At 38.9% G+C, this 21,033-nt stretch overlaps 1 protein-coding gene across 1 annotated transcript in view; it reads left to right on the forward strand.

Moving 5' to 3' along the window:
• Window positions 1-2,122: 2,122 nt before the first annotated feature.
• mc5ra (melanocortin 5a receptor) overlaps window positions 2,123-21,033 on the forward strand; it is a 33,608-nt gene continuing 14,697 nt past the window's right edge. The window contains exons 1-4 of the mRNA XM_022199464.2: window positions 2,123-2,276; window positions 11,630-11,859; window positions 12,000-12,106; window positions 16,488-16,676. Coding sequence (XP_022055156.1) covers window positions 11,665-11,859; window positions 12,000-12,106; window positions 16,488-16,676 — 491 coding nt within the window. The 5' untranslated portion in view covers window positions 2,123-2,276; window positions 11,630-11,664. The remainder of the gene's footprint in view (window positions 2,277-11,629; window positions 11,860-11,999; window positions 12,107-16,487; window positions 16,677-21,033) is intronic.

Below are 21,033 nucleotides of genomic sequence, written 5' to 3' on the forward strand. Positions count from 1 at the left end.
TTGATCAATTTTTAGATGTCAAAATGACTAGACAAAGAATAGAGAAAAATAAAGAACACTGAAACTGTCATCAAGGAGATACTGGATGGAAACACAAGTGACATGGAGCAGTTAGTGGAAAATGAGGATGAGGAGGAGATAGAGCAGGTTCTAGGCATGTAAACACATGTGGGATTATGTTCAATGTGAGAATGTACTGGGAGATGGAGAAAAAGCTTCCTGAAGTTTGAGGGTTTTTTTCTTTCTTTTTATTTTATCTATTGTTATATTACTTTTTTGTTATGAAGTGTGTCAGATCACTCAATGCTCTTAGTAGACTGGAGCAAGTGGAGTTTCACTGGAGAATGTTGTGAGCAAAAAATTGCCCAAAACGCCTAATGTATCATATATGATGCAAACAATATATCATAAACAAAATGATATGGCAATTATTTTTTTATTTTGTTGAAAGGCGTGATAAACTTGTCAGTTCCAAAAAAATAGAATTTTCTGGCTATTTTTTGATGGGTCAGGCTTTACAGGGTTAAGAGGCAACATGTTCAGAATGTACTTGTACTTTTTTGCAATAAAACAAAGTATTTGGAGTTGTTAATTTTTGTAGTTTATCATGCTCTGAATTTACTGGTCGGGCCCACTTGAAATCAAATTGGACTGTAAACTGGGTAAAGTTGAATGTGACACCCCAGCTATAGGGCTTCACGCTACCGTCTCTTCCTCAGGTGAAGGACACACATGCATGCAACCACATGATGTAACTCAAGAAAAGTACTCAGAGAGCACAGTACTCCACCAAGGCTGCTCAGTATCTTTTCTGATGGATAAGTCCCAAAAAGTCCACAACAGTTGCTTTGTAGTAGGATCACAATCATGTGATCGTTATCAGGCAGCTGACACAGTGTTCACTTGTTGTCATGGTTATAGTGATGCTATCTCGCAATGATGCAGAAATCTTTAACAAATCCGTGGATCCAGACTATAAGCCGCATCACTGCCAAAATCTGATCACTTGGTCTTTGTGTTATTTCTGATCTTCCTTGAAAATTTCATCCTAATCTGTTTTTCCATTTTTGAGTAATGTTGTGAACAGACAGACAGAGTAACAGACAGACAGACAAACATAAGCTGATTGTCAGATAACGCCGTCGCGTTCCTTGGTGGAGTAATAAGACATGAGTAATCAGAACAAGTCCCCTTCACTGTGTGGTCCGGTTCTGGCACTTCAGATTGAGTGCAGCTACACAGCTCTAAGCTTGACGTTTTCAGTCGCTCTTCTGTGAGATCCGACCACTTGGGACAGCAATTGCACCCACATCAGTGAAATCTTGAGTGCCAACAACCAGTTGTCCTTCCTTGGACCACTTTTGGTGGCCATTAGCTATTGTTGCTCTGCTGTTTTGGAGATGCTCTGATCCAGCCATGCAGGCATCACAATGTCAGGATTCAAGAACTTTATTGTCATGTACACAACAGAAACGCAGCAGTTAGTAATGAAATTCTTATTTTGTGAGTTCCCTTCACACAACTGAAATAACAAATACAATAAAATGAAATAGAGTAAAATAAAATAAGATAAAATAAAAGTAGCTTAAAAATAAAAAAAAATCAGAGCATATTGAGTGGTACTGTCATATATAAACAATATAATACTGTGAAAATCACAAAGATCCTTGGGCATTTTTCCTGCGTCCAACACAACTTATTGTTCTCTTGCTGCCTAATATATCCATTTTAACGAGGGAATCAGCACCACTCATATCACCTTTAAGGGGTTTACTGTTCTGGTTGATTGGTGTGTTTGTTTGTGTAACTTGACATATTACCCAACAAAGGCACAAAAAAGTACAAGTTCTTTTAAAATATCACCTTCATTTGAGTTTTGCTACACTGCAAGACAGACTTCTGAATCAAGTTGCAGCAGAGAGCCTAATTCTTTAAGATGGATCTTGTCACACACAGAATCTATCAGCGTGGAAGAGGCGGTTAAACACTGCTGGCAGTGGCTGCTTGTCGTGTCCACACTGTCTGAACTAAAAAGGAAGTTCCTCTCCCGCTCTCTCTCCCCTACCGCTCTCTCTCTCTCTCTCTCTCTCTCTCTCTCTCTCCCTCTCTCTCCCTCTCTCTCTCTTTCCCTCCCTCGGTTTCTCTCACTCTCTCTCACAGCTCAGCATCTCCTCTTTCCCGATGCATAAATCCACCGTTCTGATGCTCCACAGAGACATCATCCAATCCATCTGAGCAACTTGTAGGAAGGATTTGAGTCACAGCTCCTGCGAGAGGTGAGTCATTTTTTATCTCTGTATCCCTACTCATGATGGATTTTTTACCACTGCCTCAGAAGACATCTTTGTGTTATTACATTAATTTTGTCAACACTGTCAGTAAAATAAATAGCTGGTATTACACAGACAGACGGAAACCTGGGGTTGTATTGTTACATTAGCGCAGTGGATTATTTATCAGTGTATTTGTCAGTAAACTGTGTGTGTATGTGGAGTACAGTGAATTTACAGTGTTGCATGAATGAACATGCAGCTACACGATATTTTCACACTTGTGTTTGAACATAATTTCTACTTTTTGTAATAGGTTGTCTGGTCAATTATCAAGTACTTCATCTAAAATGATATAAATCATATTGCTGTTAAAAATTTGTATGCAAATCCTCAAATCATCCAACAGAGGCTACAACAGAGCTACCCCTTAAACCCTGCATGTAATAAACAGTATCAACACGCTGTCCAAGAAAGTTCATACATACTGAGTTTTAGTAGTCAGTGGACTCATAGCTATGCAGTAATGTATTCAAAAATAAAAAACGAGTCGGAATTTCCTCCTACGAGCAATTTTGCCAACATCACAGTCGGCTTCTGTCTGTTAAGAAATAAGGTAGCCATGGTAATATGCATTAGGTCATTTTTGCTGAGGCTTTGAATTGCCATGAAATGTGCAGGACTGATGTTACAGTGTGGATGGAGCCTCCTTTTGAGGTGCTCTGTTACTTCCTTTGGAAACACAAACACAGTGAGGTCCAGATGCTGCTCAGTCTCATGGCATGCTGCCAGATGTGCATTTGCTTTAGCTGAAGTTGCTACAGCCCTGAATTCATCAGAATAACACATGATTCAGCGGCCAATGTGCAGCCGTCAAATGCAGTAAGTTATCTGTGTTTCAGCAGCTAGTAGCAGTCACAGCATATGTATGTCAGCATTATGTGCCACAAAGAAAGCAACACTCAGTAAAAGCCGAAAGAGTAAAAGCTGATTCATTAGCATTACCAGATGCCATGCCCATTGTGTAGGAAATGCCTTTCTTTTGCAGCGTAATTGTCATTTTAATGACTGTCTGGAGAAAATATCCTTTTTTTACAAACATTAGTCACCACGGTGGCAAAGCAGCAGCAGTGAGCATCACTCAGTGTGAGACGAGGAGCTGCCTTTTCACTGACTGACCTGTCTGCTAATGATAAACACATCTCCTGCTGAGGGAACAAAAGCACGCCTCCATATCTATGCTTATTTCACTTCTTTTATTTGCTTTGCATTTTGACCGGCTCATCCATACCCAAGCTTTTCTTACACAGCTACAGAACAAGAGACGTATGTATGGCATTTCACCTTATGAAAGCTCATGTAAATAGCGATGTAACATGCTCTGCTGGCTCTAATAGACCACGAGTGGACAAACAGCTGCATGATATTATATGTACGCTGACACAGATAAGAACCAGTTTCCTTGTGTCGTCTTAAACTTGCAACAGAAGCAGAGTTTTCTAATAGGAGAATGTAAAATCAGGAAGAAACTGGTCCAAAACATTGACAACAGAAAGTGGGTGTTCAACCCATAGAAAAAAGTCATCCTGGTCATATACATTTGCATTAATAGATATATTAGTCATAAAACACATACATTTTGAACATTTATGTTTATTTTTGAAATGTTTACATCTACAGTGTAGTATCACAGAGACACAAAAAAGTGAGAACAATATCATGAAATGGAATAATATCACGAGATGGAATAATTCTCGAGCTGCACAGTGACTCAGTGATTAGCATTGTCATCTCACAGCTAGAAGGTCCTGACCTTCCTGGGATCTTTCTGCATGTAGTTTCCATGTTCTCCCTGTGCATGTGTGGGTTTTCTCCGGGTTCTTCAGCTTCCTCCCACAGTTCAATAACATGCTGAGGTTAATTGATGATTCTAAATTGTCCGCAGGTGTGAATGTGAGTGTGATTGTTTGTCTCTGTGTAGTCCTGTGACAGACTGGTGACCTGTCCAGGTGTCCCCTGCCTTCACCCTCAGTCAGCTGGGATAGATCCAGCTCCCCCACTGTGACTCTAATTAGGATTGAGCAATGTATAGATAATGGATGGATGGTATAATTCTCCACCTAATTTCAATAATCCTCCCAGTGACTCTGCTAGTGGCAGCCAGCACTTGTTAATTAGCATTCGACTTCACGTGGCTACAAGCCAAGCAGGGCTCCTTCATGACTTGACTGGTGATGATGCTGTTATTTTTGAGTGGATGTCTGAGAGAAAAGCAAAATGCTATCTAACAGTATGGTTATGATAGAGTAGCCATGGCAACCTTTGAAGAAGTGTTCCTGGCTGTGCTGTTGTGTTATCCGTCCCACTGTCACTGGACTCAGTCTTTATCATGAGATCAGGTTCAGAGTGAGACGTCAGCGTTGTGCTCTGGAAGCTGCAGCTCTCTGCCTCACTGTGAGCTGTCGCATCCCAACATTCAGCATGACTGGGGAGCTGAGTGTAACAGTTACATGAATCCAAAATGAAACAGGCTTCTGTACTGCAGATGTAACATGTGAAGCCCTAAAACTGACAGAATGTATGAAAGACTCTTTTCTCAAAATGTTTTCCTCATTACATACATCTGAATGCTACTGTTGGTTAGATAGATGTACAGATAAAAAATAATAATAAACAGAATGGTAAAATAAACACAAAGCTTTATACTTCTCGATCAGTTGCTAAAGAAATAAACAAAACTTCATCTTTCACTGGCTTATTCGAATTTGATGTTCTTCTGTTTCACATTTGTGGGGTTTAGGGACACATTTAATCTTCTCTGTTTTCTCTATGTCCCCTGTGCAACATTTCCTGTTCCACCAGCGTTCCTGTTGGTGCTCATGCAATGTCAGCACCGTATTCTAGCTCCCAGCTCACTAGTTCCATCATTTAAGTAAAATTTCATCAGCTACCTTGCTGTGCTATATGTTTGACAAGGTTAGTTTAGCTCTTTTTAGACAAACCACGTTCGTTTCATTATTGTCAAAATGGAATTTTATTGAGATGTGACTGCCAGTGGAGGGGCTTCAAAGTCATGCTTCCACAGGTTGGTTGACACTCTTTTTTTTTTTTTAAACTTGGTTGTCAGGAATCCCTGATAGCCTTAAATGGGAATTACATCTGGGTGATCGACCGATTTTTCCAAACTTTGCTTTTAGTTACATTTACATATAGATGACATTAATGCGGCGTGATGCTGATACAAAGATGCTGGGTCCTTGTATGGCAAAAATGTTGCTTTCAAACCAGACTGCAGTTTGATAATAATCGGTTTTCCACTTTAAATGACATTCATGTTGACATGTAAGCTATAATTATGACTGAGAAAGTAGATCTTTTTTTGAGCTTTTGACACATAAATATGACTAAAAAGTAAGAAAGTGCAGGCATAAGAACGCCAACAGGGAGATCTTATGCAAGCCAAAGTCCTACATGAAGGGTAAATAAATGCTGCTATTTACCAGATACTGTGTTACATTAAACAAATGTAATATTTTTTACCCATGACATATCCAGTTCTGCTGGAAAATAACCATCATTCAACATTATTACATTTTGTTCAAATGGCACACCTGCATAGTAACCAGTAAGTCTTTTTAGCCAGCTGTGTAATTGCTAGTATTTGAGAAACATATAAAACTACAATGACCAGTGCACGTTATTCTATGCCATGGCATCACTTTGATGTCGACTTCTTTACAATTCTCCAACTTTGTGAGTTGCTTGCAACCTAACACTAACAAACATGAACATGCCAATTTTTTTCACTTTTAGCTTTTACGATATTAAAAATGTGATGAAGAAATGTGTAGGAAATAATACTAGAATATATAAAACGAGTAAAAAAAAGTACAAATTTAATTGAACTACCTAAATAAATAGCAATTATTTCATTTGTCAACTGATGTAAATAGTGGTAAATGACAAATATTTTAAACTTTTTTCTACCCGAATGGTGGTTATAGGAATAATGTTTATTAGAATAATTCAACTGACAGCATTAATAAAACTTTGGGTATTTTGTAATTTTTTTCATCTTTAATTATTCTCCTCTATCACCTTCAGTCACTCATAGTAGAACACAGTTGTTTGAGGTTATAACTGCATCACAGAGCACCTTGGAAGAATAAGATAAAATTAGATAATCCTTTATTACTCCCACATCAGGGGAAATTTCCAGTTACAGCAGCAGCATCTTTAAAGCAGCACTAAGCATATGTTCAGTAATGAAAATAATTATAATAACAATAGTATGTACAATATTTACAAGAATAAAATAATAAAATAGAAGTATAATTCAACACACAACACCCTGATCACTGCACCTAGACATTTACCCAGAGTGCATTAATATTTACATCATGAATAGTTAAAATAGGATACATTAAAAAACATTATATCATTGGCCTGTTTGTGGAATGTTTAATCTTAGCTCTGTTTGACTGCACTGTGCAACAAGCTTGTTTGTTTATAGGACTGGAATATGTGCAAAGAATGCAAGCTCACAGGTTCTTGTTTTGCTGTGATTAACATATCAGTAGGATCATATTTAATTACACTTATGCCTCTGACAAAACTGATGTCCTGCTCCCTGAATGCACAGTGATGTACACGTTCCTATCTACATTAACGGCCACATGTGGAGTATAGAGTAGAGGAAAAAGTGAGCCTGAGGAACAACACAGAAACCAAGAGAGACAGACAGAAAGCGGATGATCAGCTCAACTGATTTGTGGAGGTGTGTGAAGTGTTCACAAGCGCAGACACAGAGCACGGCTTCATTTCAAGAAAAACACCATGAATTGTGAATTCGACAAGTATGCACTTGTGCATCATTGATACCTGGTGTACATCTACACATCACATGCGTCTCACCCCCTCCACCGTCACAACATCCGCTGCAACAGAAGTCACATCAGAGAACAGGTGGCGGCAACCTGCACATTAATCGAATGCAAAAACATTTTCATAATGCGTCTTTGTGTTTGCATCAGATGAAGGCTCCTCAGGGCTTTTTTTTCTCTTATTGTATTAATGAGTCACGCTGGGCTCTGCTACTGACAAAAAGTCCTGCTGATAGATTTTCAAGTAGTTTGTGGTCTTCAATAAATACAGAGAGCCCCTCCTATGCAGACTTTATGTATTTCAGGCAGAAAAAGTGACACTGGTTTTGTCAACAATGCTTTCTCACAGAGGGGTGCAGGAGACCATTTTTAGACTCAGAAAGATTGCTTTGACAATCTGCCTGTGTGCTTTATTAAGTCATATAAAAGTGAAATATCTCCTAGACTAGATCTAGACATAAAGAAAACACCACATGGCAGTAAGGTCTGATCTGTATATATAGAGAGACAGCCTGATAAAAATGCACGACACGCCACACATCAAAGTCATCTCAAACTGAAATCTGGACCATGACAGTGAGTTGAGTGGACGTCCGTTAGATCTGACACCAGATCTGAAGCTAACGAAGCACCTTTGGGATGTGATAGAACTGGAGATTCACAGCATGAAGTGGCAAATGGTGGAGATAAAACAAAGAGAAGCGCTATTCCTACTGTTTGTGTGCTGTTCCTAAAAAGGTGCCTGATAAGTGTCAAATGTCAAATTGAGGAGGAGTATTAAAGGATAGAACTGTCATTTTAATGAACTAATTTCTAACCATGCATTCCTGGTAAACATGGAAATGCTTGGGAAACTCAATTCATCAAGATTATTTATTTCAACCAAACAGATTATTTGAACTGGATGCTGTGTATTATTGGTGATTAAATCAAGTGGATATGCTCCCTTGTTTAGGGTTGGATTCATTAGGTCTAGTCTGCGTTCATACAAACTTAATGGGAGCTCTGTGGTATACAGATGTTACTGCTGTGCCTTTGTAGCTGATATTTGATTGATAATTGTCAGATTTACATTTAGATATGCTATGTATCAACCTTTTGATGTACAAATTAAGTTTTTACAGGACTGATATTTTCACTGTTGCCAGTATTGCAGCTACATAGACAGATTTATGGTTAGGTAGTCAGTATAAAAGGACTGACTCAGCCCCGGTCACTTTCTGACAAAAACTGTTAGTCTCTTCGAGAACTGGCTCTGGCTAAGCGGCCCCCTCACTATTTAGACCTCAGGGCCTCTGGGAAAGGGCTCCCGTGTACTGTTTGGTAATCCACGTATGTAGAATTTAATTAAATCCTCTGTGGTGCAGCGTGTTCATTTATAGCTATGTCTCAAACGGATGCGCACAGTCTTTCAGAAGAATATTTTCAAAGACTTGAAAAACTCTGTCTTGCTTGTTTTGTAAGACCCAGCAGGGCGAGACAGACTATTTTTGATGATCTTCTTGCTGGTGAGTTTGTCTGGCTCAGAAAAAGTTTGAGCAAATCATACTTTTATTTCTTAAAGCGATTTGGTTTTTCCCTGAAACCGTGTAGAACCATTTGATGTAAATTTTTAGAAGCAACCGTCTCCATTTTTATACAGAAAGTGTCAAATGATAGTAATGTCTTCTATTTGCTGCTTGGAATAAGAAATCTATCTTGCATATAGCCCCCTCAGTGTGTGTGCCTGCTGCCATACTGATTAAATAGGGAAAAACATCTGTAAGTTGGACACTAAAAATAAGCAGGTTTTCAGTACATTTTCATTACGGCAGGTCAGAGAGCTCTTATTACTAGTTTCCGTGTGTCTGCTAACAATATGATATTAAAGGATAATTTTAGTTGCTTATGTGTTCTAAAGGGCTGAAGCATGAGCGATGTAGAACACCTAATATAAAGCAAATAATTGAAATATAATTGCCCCTGCACCTAGGATGTGAAAGAACGTCGTAAAAGGTTGGAACAGTGATTGCTTCTCGTCTTCGTACCGCTATAGACAACTGCTGTGTTAAGTACTACTGGAAAAATTGAATTCCATTTGCGCTGACACACTTCCTGCTGTTAAAAGTACATTTATGACAACAGCAAAATGTTGTAGCTCTTCAAACATTACTGGCATGGCTTTTTCCTTTAACCCCACGACAGAGGTAAATGCTGTACCTGCTGAGCTAATTGTGTCACTTTGTACGAATGTGGAAAAACGCATTCTGCTGAATTTAGACAGTCTGCAGTCCAAACAGGGACTACAGAGGACACACAAAATTAAGTTTAGGGCTTAATTCTGCTTCAATGGTCTTTTTTGTCATCAGCGGTCTCCTCTTTTTTTCCCATTTCGTGTCTCGACTGGCTGGAAATGGATTATGTACAGCATGACTCTGGGGAATTTTTCAGTTCTTAGACCTCAATGAATATGACAGTTGTGCAAATCTATAAGCAACTCATGTAGTGTCATTTGACATCACCGGAGGGCTTGTCAAGTCATGAGTTAGGAAACAGGGGAAGCATTTTATTGCAGTGAAGAGTTAAGTTCAGTTTTTTAAATACGATCTCATCACATCTCATCAGCTGAGGTCAGGATCTTAACATTGAGGTTTTGTTGTGCGATTGATGAGAGGAACGCTCAATATACATATCCCTGTCGCTTTGCTGCAACATTTCAGACAAAACTTTAACCTACTGATTTTTAATGGGGTGTAAATTATTGCTATCCTTTGACGATTGTGGCTGATTTACATCATTTCATCAAGTCATCGCTGTACAAAATGTCTGATTTTCCCAGTCACCACAACAACAAACAAGACAAATCCTCACAGAGCGCAGTACTCCGCCAAGCCCGTTCAGTCGCTGTATGATTTCCACAACTGTATGAACTCGTGGTTTGCAGCGGTTGATTTGTAGTAGGATCATAATCATGTGATCATTCACAATGATACAGAAATATTCAACAAATCCATGGCTCCAGACTATAAGCTGCATCACTGTCAAAATCTAATCACTTGGTCCTTGTGACATTTCTGACCTTCCCTGAAAATTTCATCCAAATCCATTTGTCTGTTTTTGAGTAATGTTGCGAACAGACAGACAGACTAACAGAATGTCACATAACTCCGCCTCGTTCCTTGGCAGAGCAATCATAGCACATTTTTAAACTCATCCTTAAAAAACTCACGCTGTGCAAAGTCTGGGCTCACACGATGTCCCACACACCAATACTTCAACCTTTTTTAAAAGAAAAATTCCGGTCTTTTGAGAAATGTTGCGAATGGACAGACTAAAAGACTAACAGACAGACAAACCAACGCCGATCGTCACATAACTCTATCGCGTTTCTTGGCGATAGCATAACTATAGGTTCTAAAACTCATTTATTCCAACTCAGGGCAAATGTCTGAATAAATTTTAGGTTGATCTGTACCTTATGTACCATTGAATTAAGGTAAATAATTTTTAAAAGGGGTGCTTTATTCAATACTACAGTTCTTTTCTTAAAGACATGTAAAAGTAAATAGTACAGTAAATATGAAGATGCAGACAGCACTCGGTTAGCCTAGCTTAGCATCAAGACTTGGGTCTAAGGGACACAGCAAGCTAACCTAACTCTAGCACAAAACCTGCTAACCAGCACATTAAGATCACTCACTGCATATTACATCACCTTATATTTTTGTCATCGTTGTAAGGTTACCAGGCGACCAACAGTCTCACAGCAGTCTTCGCTGTACCCTACTAAGAAACATTTCGCCACATACAGTAGTTCAAACCTAAAGTTAATTTTACATTACCCGTTTTTGTAAAGATAAATAAATGAGATCTAAAGTGTTATGCAAATAATTGATCCTTATTAGTGCTGTTAGAGCCAGTTGTTCCCAGTGTCTTGAATCTTGAGCTATCTTTAGGTCCTCTTGGTTTTATGATTTTTCTATTGAGTTTCAGCTCACTGTTAAACTGTCTAACCTACTGCTTCAGTTTCAGGCTCTCTGTGCTTATAGCATTGAATTTATCTAAAGCAGACTGCTGTAGTCAAAATACGTTGCTAACATTTAGGGCCAAATATTTCTCTTGGGTGGTGGTGGAGACCAAACTAAGAGCAAAAAGAGAACAAATGCAAAACTAACATTTGCCAGCACATCAAAAATACTATTTACTTAACAATAATGTGTTCTCTGGATGTGCATACATAAGATTAACACATAAGATTAATTAGGTAATGCTACATCAGTGTAATGTTCACAAAGTGTTTCTGCTGCTGCAAATAGTCAAAAGATTAGTGTTTGCAGTTTCAACCACATCGTTTGTCAGCTTATGTGAAAGAATCAAGTTTGTTTGCAGTATTTATTCAGAATTGTTTTAATGCCATGAACTTAACCTAATCTCACTTTAATAATCACTATGTGCAGCACGACACTGTCTCACTCTGACATCTGCCTTCTCTCACAGCCTGCTTTAAAAATGGCACCCAGATTAGCAGTGCAATGATTTGGACCAGAGTCACAGCAGGGATGAATGTGTCTGATGGGTCCTCCCACCAGGAGGAGGAGCTACTGGGTAACTCCACCTGGGCCTACTCCTACTACTATCAAAACTACACTGTGGCCACTCCACTGCTTCCAGACAAGACCAGCACCTCCAAACCTGCAGCATGTGAACAGGTCCACATCGCTGTGGAGGTCTGTATGAGTGTGTGTGTGTCTTTGTAAATTATCTCATAACATTTCACATTTATATAGTGATTATCTCAACCCTCCTGTTGGATCCTGCTACTGTACCATTCTGTTCATCTTCACTCTTCTCATCTTTGTTTCCTCAGGTCTTTTTGATCCTGGGTATCATCTCCTTACTGGAGAACATCTTGGTTATCACAGCCATAGTGAAGAACAAGAACCTTCACTCTCCCATGTACTTCTTTGTATGTAGGTGAGTTTTCCAGGCATTTCCATGTTTACCAGGAGTGCAGAATTAGAAAATGAGTTGTTCATTAAAATGACAGTGTTGTTGTTTAATGATTATCCTCTGCCTTTCTGTAATATATGCAGGCCACAGGCTACTGTACCCATTATTTCTCCTACTCTGCAATACTGGAATTTGATTAATTTATGATTACATTACTAATTTGGGCATTCTAATTAGGTAATAATGCAGTTGTTGCCTCAGGGGCCTTGGAAGTTTAAAAATAGACTGTTTTATCTGTGTAGACATGCAAAGGATTAGCCTGTGAAGGTTGAGTTGTACAGTTTCTCTATCTGCTGTAGACGCAAAGCAGCAGACTTGCAAGAATCAAGAATATGTGTATGTGGACACTTTTCAGAACACACTTCACACTAGAAAATATATATGGAGGTATTTCAGGTGCAAAATGTTTGAGCACCTGTAACATTGAATTTGTAGTTGTGTACATTGAATTTGTATGTGTATCAGCAAATCTGATTTCCCACACTCTATGAGTTGTGTACTTGTACAATAATTTCTTGTGTGTGTCGATTTTTTTCTTCCCACAAATACAACACAAAAATACACATTCACAAAATCGTAATTACAGGTGCACAAATCATATTTACAGGTGCACAAATCACATTTACAGGTGCACAAATCCTTCTCTACAAGTCACATATTTCAACACTGACACGCTCACATTTTGCACCTATTGTTGCAACACACTAAGTGCAAAACATACTTGTGCACCTGTATTGTACAAAGTGAAGTTGAAGTGAGAATTTGAATATGTGCAAATCTGAATGTGAACTTGTGCAATAAGTATGTGAAATAATTTACCACGAAAATAGCTGTGTCCTCTAACACACAAACACAAATTGCTACTTACAACCACTCGAATCCTCCCCACGAGTCACACATTCTCTGTTTTCTACAGGTGCAAATCAGAAATACCTGAAATACCTCCATAAATATAAGCCAAGAAAGAAAGAATTAAAGATAGAACTGTCAGACTGGTGTGAGTTCATGTGTTTAATTAGCAAACCCGCTCTCGTGTTCTATTGAAGTGTGACTTCAAGGTGTTGAAAGCAGCAGGAGTATGTTTCTATGTAGAACCAGAGCCTGTGCCAGAATTCAAGATGATAATGAATTTCAATTTCCCAACCACCTGTTTAATGCACTGCCGAAGACCTGAATGAAAACATCATATATTGAAATATAGCTTGGTGTCACATTAAAGCTTTATAAAAGATGAAGAACGGATGAAAATAATTATGCATTTTGAGCGCAACAAGAGTAGATTTTGGATAAATAAATTGCGATTGGACATCTATTTTTCTTGCTTATACCAACATAATTCACCATGTGTTGCCTGAAAAAACAAATGCATTCAAAATACTGACTGATACATAATTTACAATGACTACAAGTGAGTGAATAAAATGCCTCGTAAACCTAGAGTTATAAAAGGCTTCCTGACATTTCTTTTTTTATAATTCTGTTAGATTTTTCTGTTTTCTATAAACATAGACTCACAACATGTGACATGGACGGACAGATTTACACCCCCTGTCAAAAGTTTTAGGACAGGTTCTAATTTATTTGAAGTGTCCTTGACCAAAACATGTACACCCCCCTTTTGACAGGGAGTGTACATGTTTTAGTCAAGTCACAAATTTGATGACCCAACTTGACAAATGTAAAAGAAGACTTGTATGTAATTTTGATGTTAACATTAATCACTTGTGATTAAATTTGGATGTGGCCTTGAACGAATGAAATCTCTTCTCCAAGACCAAAGCCAAAGAGCCTCAGTTGACACCAGCAGTGCATTTGTAGACCAAGAAGACATTCAACTCAATGTTCAAATTACTGTTCCACTGGTGGGTACTGCTTGTTTTGATTTGGTTTCAAATGACTCTCCAAGAGTGACAACAAGGCAGACATAGTCACTGTAGGATGGCAGCATTGCATATATTTTTAAAATGCATTGAATCTAATGGGAGCAAATACATTCCCACTTGTTTTGTTGTTTTCAGCCTCAGTAGCAATGTGTGGTTTGTCAGTTTGTACATTCCTTTGGTCCAGAGAAAATAAATCAGTAATAAGAATAACAAGAAAGGCACTCAGAGAGCGCAGAACTCCACCAAGGCTGCTCAGTCGTGTCATTTCTGATGGATGAAACCTTGAATAAAAAATTACCTTACGGTGAGAACAGGGATGTGCTATGCATGTGTACATTATGTATGGATACCGAACTGCATGACCTAAATATGTAGCCGGTGGTGGGAATTGATGGGACTCAGAAACACCCCCACAATTAAATCAATTGTTCCTTGTATCATTTCCAATGGATAAGTCCCGATAAGTCCACAATGATGGATTTGTAGTTAGATCACAATCATGTGATTGTCAACAGACACCTGACGTAGTGTTCACTTTTTGTCATGGTTACAGTGATGTTGTAGCCACTATCTCACAATGATACAGAAATATTTAACAAATCCATGAATCCAGACTATAAGCCGTGTCACTGCCAAAATCTAATCACTTGGTCCTTGTGCCATTTCTGACCTTCCCTCGAAATTTCATCCAAATCCGTTTATCCATTTTTGAGTAATGTTGGTAACAGACAGACAGACAGACAGACAGACAGACAGACAGACAGACAGACAGACAGACAGACAGACAGACAGACAAACCAACGCTGACTGTCACATAACTCCACCGCATTTGTTGGCAGAAAAATAATAATAATAATAATGACAGTTGTAGTGTCACCTTAAAGTCTCCATTTCTGGGTCACTGATGGACGCTTGTTTTGAACTTTGAAACGTACGTTCATGTTCTCCAGAGAATGAATAACTGATACATGGAAATGATATGTAATCCAAGTGTGAGGTCGAGGCCAAAACTGAAGCACTACGGTAGATTTTGTTGCTTACAGCAGGTGGTGTTGAGGTGCAGTGGTCAGCATTATTTTCTCAGTCCAAAACATGCAGATGAGCTTGATAAGTAACCGAGCTGTTCAGGATGTAGTGCACCCGGACACTCATTTAGAGTCAGCTAAGACAATTCCAAATGTAAGCCTGCAAAGTTCCCCTGTTCATTTTCTGTGGCACTTGAGCAATTTGCCTTGCAAATTGGGGGCCGAAAGTTCAAACTCTTTTATTTTATGTAAATGAGTCATGGAGGAGAAGGTGCTGGAGCTCACACTGATTGTAAGAGCAGAACCCCTGTTGAGTTTGGCCAGTAAACATTGAAGATTATTCCAACAGAACAGGTGTGACCGGTTGCATATCCTAAACTCTGCTGACAATCCAGCTGATCATTCAAGAGCTGAGCTGTTGACTCATGTTGAGACTGCCCTCAAATAGTACGTACAATAATAATTCAGGATTAAAATCATGTGTAATTCAGCTTTTGTTTGCACATTTACACAGGGTAAGTGTTGGATCTTTGCCATAAGCAGACATAGATAATACATGCAGGAATAGTGTGCTAGCATGCTAAGCTCATGGTAAACATGACTTGCAGACTGAAAAACTGTTTTTATCCCAGAGCTGTCCAGTCCATTTCCTTCTGCACACACAACAGACTCACTATGTTCAATAAAGAACTGGGTCTTGCACTGGACTACACTTTACACTCATCCTACTGCTCATGTGCACTAACTCTGTTTACATATTTATATTGTTGAGGATTTAAAAAAAATGTTATTTTATTTGTATATAGTATGCCATTTTCTGTGTTTTTCTGTAGTTGGAGGCACCAATTGCAATTTTGCTGTGTGAAAACAGTGACAATAAAAGATTCTTGATGAGCTGCTAAAGCTACCATGATATCATCAGTGTTCATCTCAACAACTGCAGACTCAAACAGGCTGCTTCTCTCAAGAATGTCAATATGTAATGTGAAAAACATTTTCATCTGGCATGTGAGTCCAGAGAAGTCTTTCTGTGTGGAGTTGGTCTCTGTGAGTTTTCACCAGGTGCTAAAGCTTCCTCCCACAGTCCAAAGACATGCTGAGGTTCATTTGTCATTCTTAAATGTCCATAGTAGTGAATTTGAGTGTGCTTGCTGTCTGTCTATGTGGCGCTGTTATGGATTGGTGTCCACTGCCTTCACCCTAAGTCAGCCTTGCAAGGCTCCAGGATCCGTGCACCATACAGAGGACAAAGCGGTGGACAGATAATGGGTGGAAGGATATGTGTCGAGACAAAACCTGTGAGAAAAAATATGTCATTAGACAGCAGGAGGGCTCCGCTGTTGCCTGAATAGGGAGGAAGGGAGGAAGCACATCTATAGATTTGTGATTATCTATGTCGGTGGTCAAAGATTCTATTAACTTGTCTGGTTGTTGCAGCCTGGCAGTCGCTGACATGCTGGTGAGTGTGTCCAACGCCTGGGAGACCATCATCATTTACCTCCTCAACAACAGACAGCTGGTGGTGGAGGACCACTTCATCCGGCAGATGGACAACGTGTTTGACTCCATGATCTGCATCTCTGTCGTTGCATCCATGTGTAGCCTGCTGGCTATCGCTGTGGACAGGTAATGATAAGATGAAGTATTCACACAAATAGCATATGGATGTTATAATAAAATGCACAAGTCACAGTTGAGGGATTTAGAAGCAGAGTGGTCGAATCCATAAACCATACACCCAAACTGAGCTTTATATCAGTTATGTTATATTCTATGGTCTAGATTTTAGTCGCAAAGTTGTCTAACCCACAATCCAAATACAGCATTACAGTGGTGCTTCGAATGTTCTTGAAAACACAAAACTTTGAACCCATTTTCCTCAAAAACTATAGAAAGTAGGTCAGACTGCTCTGCTCCCAAACAATTCAAATGAGTTCTCCCCTCTCCGTTTCCTAATGATGTCTAAAACAGATGGATATATTCAATAATTTAGACAAGACGCATGTAAGAATTGTGAAATTTAATAATAACCAATAAATAGTGATGTTTAAATTTCACTCTTGCACATATTTCAAATGAAACAAATACAGTAACACAGTGTCCTTTTAGTACCTCTTGTTCTGGTGCACTACAGATCAGACGTAACCGGATCATAAATAGTGGTTGTATAATTTCAGGCAAGCAACCAACAACGATGCATGTAACAACAACATTAATAATTACTTAAATTTAAAAGTATCTCTGTAATTTTCTTAATTCTTTAAGGTTTTAGAATTACTTTGCACACACAGTCCATGGGCCCAGACCCAAAATTTCCAGCATCAGTACCACCTGAGGTGACCAATTCTTTTTGGTATTTTTCATTTGCTGTATGTCTCTAGTTTGCGTTTGGATATGAGAGCCCTTGCAGACTCACAGCTTATTATATGTTATCACTCGTTTAATCGAGATGCCCCACGATGAAACTCGCAACGTTCGAATCAAAAGTCTTATCAATGCAACGGGACGAAATTCAATAGGATTTTTCCTCATTACGGAATAATAAGGCATGCCACATGCTATACGTCATCATCTGTATAATAACTTTATAGCATAGATAATAAAACAAGCTGAGACTGAGAAAGATTTAGTTGCTATGGTAACAAGGTTTTCTGTAAGCGGGAAGGGACGGAACAATAGAATAGTGAAATTCTGACAGAAGTTAAATTCTATTGAAATTAAAAACCAAGACTAGCCTGAAAATCCAGCATGCTATAATTTCCAGTTAAGCATACAAAAAAACTATGTAAATGGTGTCAAAACAGGTAAAATTGGGATTTTGCACCAAAAAGTTCAAATTTCAACCCAATTCTAACAGACTGCTACCAGAACTGATCATATGCCAAAAACACTATTGCAAGGACTATGTCCATTACTAAACTGAACTCTCAAATTCTTTTGCAGTTTGAATTCTGATTACATTTTTAATCAATTCTGTCCTGTCACACTGTGTGGGCACTTTTCCAAATTCAAAGGTCATTTTGGGAAAACGGCACATGGTCATAATGAGTTAAAACATAAAATACAAGTAGATGTATTTCTTAAATGTAACTATCATATAAAATAAAGGCAGTCATTCTCATACGTGTCACTAGCTATTCTTCATCACTGTCATCCAGATCAGAGTCAGCTGGGTCCGCTTTGTTCTCTTCTTCACTGGCTTGGTTGCTCCACATTTGTAGTTTGCACATGTCTGAGCACTGCTGAGGCATGTGCACGTTGCCGGGTTGCATGATCGCATGCAGTTGCAGCACAGCATCTGGTGCAGGGAGCCTTGCATCCATTTGACAGCCAGCTTCCCATCTTCATCAGGTGTCCACCCACAGCCCGTTGGGTTTGGAACATAAGGCTGGCTACCCGTTTGGACCTCTCTATAATATGTATCTAACTAATTCCCAGTTCAATTACTTTGAATGATAGACCATATGTGTAAAGTTAATGTGCTTTGTTCAGCTTAGTTTCTAAGTAAATGCAACAGAATCACTAGTTTCCATCCTGTTTCACTCCAGTTTCTTCAGTGCATTTACGAAGCAGAAACATCCCCTCAGAATACGCAGAATTTTTCCCTCCATTCGAAACATTTTGTGGTATACCTTCACAATTAAGTTTCTGTCAGATTATAACACACAGGAAAAAATAATTCTAATGATATTACGCCTTCGTAAAAATTGACACATCGCAAAAACACACTATTGTTCACAAGAGATATTTTGACTCATCATAGTGGAGAAAGCACATCAAGCCAGGGACTGGAGGTCCTTCCCCCAAAACGAGAACATTGTTCTTCCTGCATTCTCGGGAATATTTATGAACCAATTTGTGACTTTTCTGCATCACTCTGAGGTCAAAACATCTGGTAATATTGGCATGATTTACTCTTCTGTACTCTTTTGTGCCTTTTTGTTTGAGGAAGTGACATTTTTAACTGTGCAATCTGCAGCTATTACTGCTTTTATGGCCTTTTTTGATCCCCTGCCCTCCCTCAACCCCACCCTCTAATGCAGTCATACAAATGTGCATGCGCATACATACATAAGCATACAGTATAAGAAATTCTAAAACAATTAATGTTCAGAGGCATGCCACTTTTTTGCATCAGTAGAAGGATCCACTCGAACAACCGGCAGAGGAATGCGTGAGTGGGCACAGACAAGATCTGCAGCAGAAATAGAGGCGATAAGCGAATTAATCGGCCTAACACTTCAATCGATGTTTCTAATAATGACTGATTGCATCATACAGACAGTGATTCGGGATCTTGAATTTCTCCAAGCTGAACAAATTGATGTTACACAGCTTGGTGAAAGCTAAAGGGATAAAAATGTGTAGTGTGGGTGGAGCAGGCAGAGGCTGAGAATGAGGCTGTGGAACACCTGTGGATCAATGAACAGAAATAATGGAAGCATCTGGAATATCACAGCAGCTTCTCGAGCCAAGCAGGCAGCATTTGTGTCCTTCATGTCAAACAAGCATCCATTAAAAGCCCGACATGTTGAAGCATGACTGAAAACATCATCCGTGACCTCATGTGAATCTCATTAAAGTTTGCTGGTCCTGTAGCATCTTGTGTGCGGCTTTTTCCTTAATCACTGGTGCGCAGCATTCTCATTAGGACACAAGATCTAAGACTCAGAGGAGCGTAAGCTGGCCACTAATTAACCTGAAGAGCCAAACTCAATGCAACAGCCTTCCATCACATGTGCAGTGTGTTATATATAATTAGATCTCTTTCATGATGCAAAGCCCCGCTGTCTGTCTGTGTGTGTGTTGCCATATGAGAGGAGGACTTAGCTGCTGTAGCCTCGTGCCAAATCCCTCCTCCTCTCTGACTATTTCTGCTGTCATTCTCTGAAGCTGCTCGCCTTGATGATGCTGATCCCAGAATCACAGTGGTAAATGAAATAACAGTGTTCTGCTATTAAAATGGTCAAGCGTATAAAAATCTGAAAACTAATATTCACTACTTGATTTTTACTTTGTAATGGGATGTAATTACATATCAAAATGAGTAAGAATAAATTCTATCCTCCCATTTTGCCACTTACTTTTCATTAAAATGAAACACCCTGATAGTTACTGCTCTCAGTCATTTTGATAGGAAAAAGTGTTTTTGAACAACACAAAGTGCGGGACGTGTTAAAAGGCATAAGATTTCTAAATTGAGTCAAATATAATGACTCCTAAATATGTGATCAGATAACTTGCTGGAACTAAACTACACATTTTAACTCCCCTACTAAGAAACCCCATCAGTAAAACTCCAGTTAGATAGTTGTAGTTTTTTTAGCTTCTTCTCATAACGTGTGTGTAATAATGTTCATAAAGATAAATGATATAACTGTTTTAAGTGAATGAATAAGTAGGCCAAGATTGTGTGTGTATGTTTTATATATACGTATACACACACTACTGGTCAAACGTTTTAGTACACTCCAATTTTTTCCAGTTTTTTATTGGAAATAATGCATGTTAATGTCTCATTGTATTCTGAAATGAAAGCAGAGAACAAAAAACAAATGAAGTGTATTCAAAACTTTTAACTCATCAAAGTACCACCTTTGGTAGACATAACAGCTGAACACACTTGTGGCATTCTTTCCTCAATGGAAATCAAAAGTTCTTCTCAAAGTTCTTCCTAACTCTGCTGCAGAAGTTCCCATAAATGTGTGGTTTTTGTAGGTTGCTTTGCTTTCACTCGTCTGTCCAGTTCATCCAAACCAGCTCCATGGGGTTTAAGTCTGGAGACTGTGCTGCCATTCAGTGTTTTCAAGCTCACCATCTGGTTCTTTTTTTCCTAAGGTAGTTCTGGCATAGCTTGAACTTATGTTTTGGGTCATTATCTGCCGTAGGAAGAAGCCCTGACCAACTATTCTCATACCAGAAGGTACTGCATGGTGCTGCAGAATGCTGTGGTAGACGTTTAGGTTCAGGGTTCCTCTCAGTC

Source organism: Acanthochromis polyacanthus, chromosome 12 (genome assembly GCF_021347895.1).
Source record: "Acanthochromis polyacanthus isolate Apoly-LR-REF ecotype Palm Island chromosome 12, KAUST_Apoly_ChrSc, whole genome shotgun sequence".
In the NCBI taxonomy this organism is placed as follows: Eukaryota; Metazoa; Chordata; class Actinopteri; family Pomacentridae; genus Acanthochromis; species Acanthochromis polyacanthus.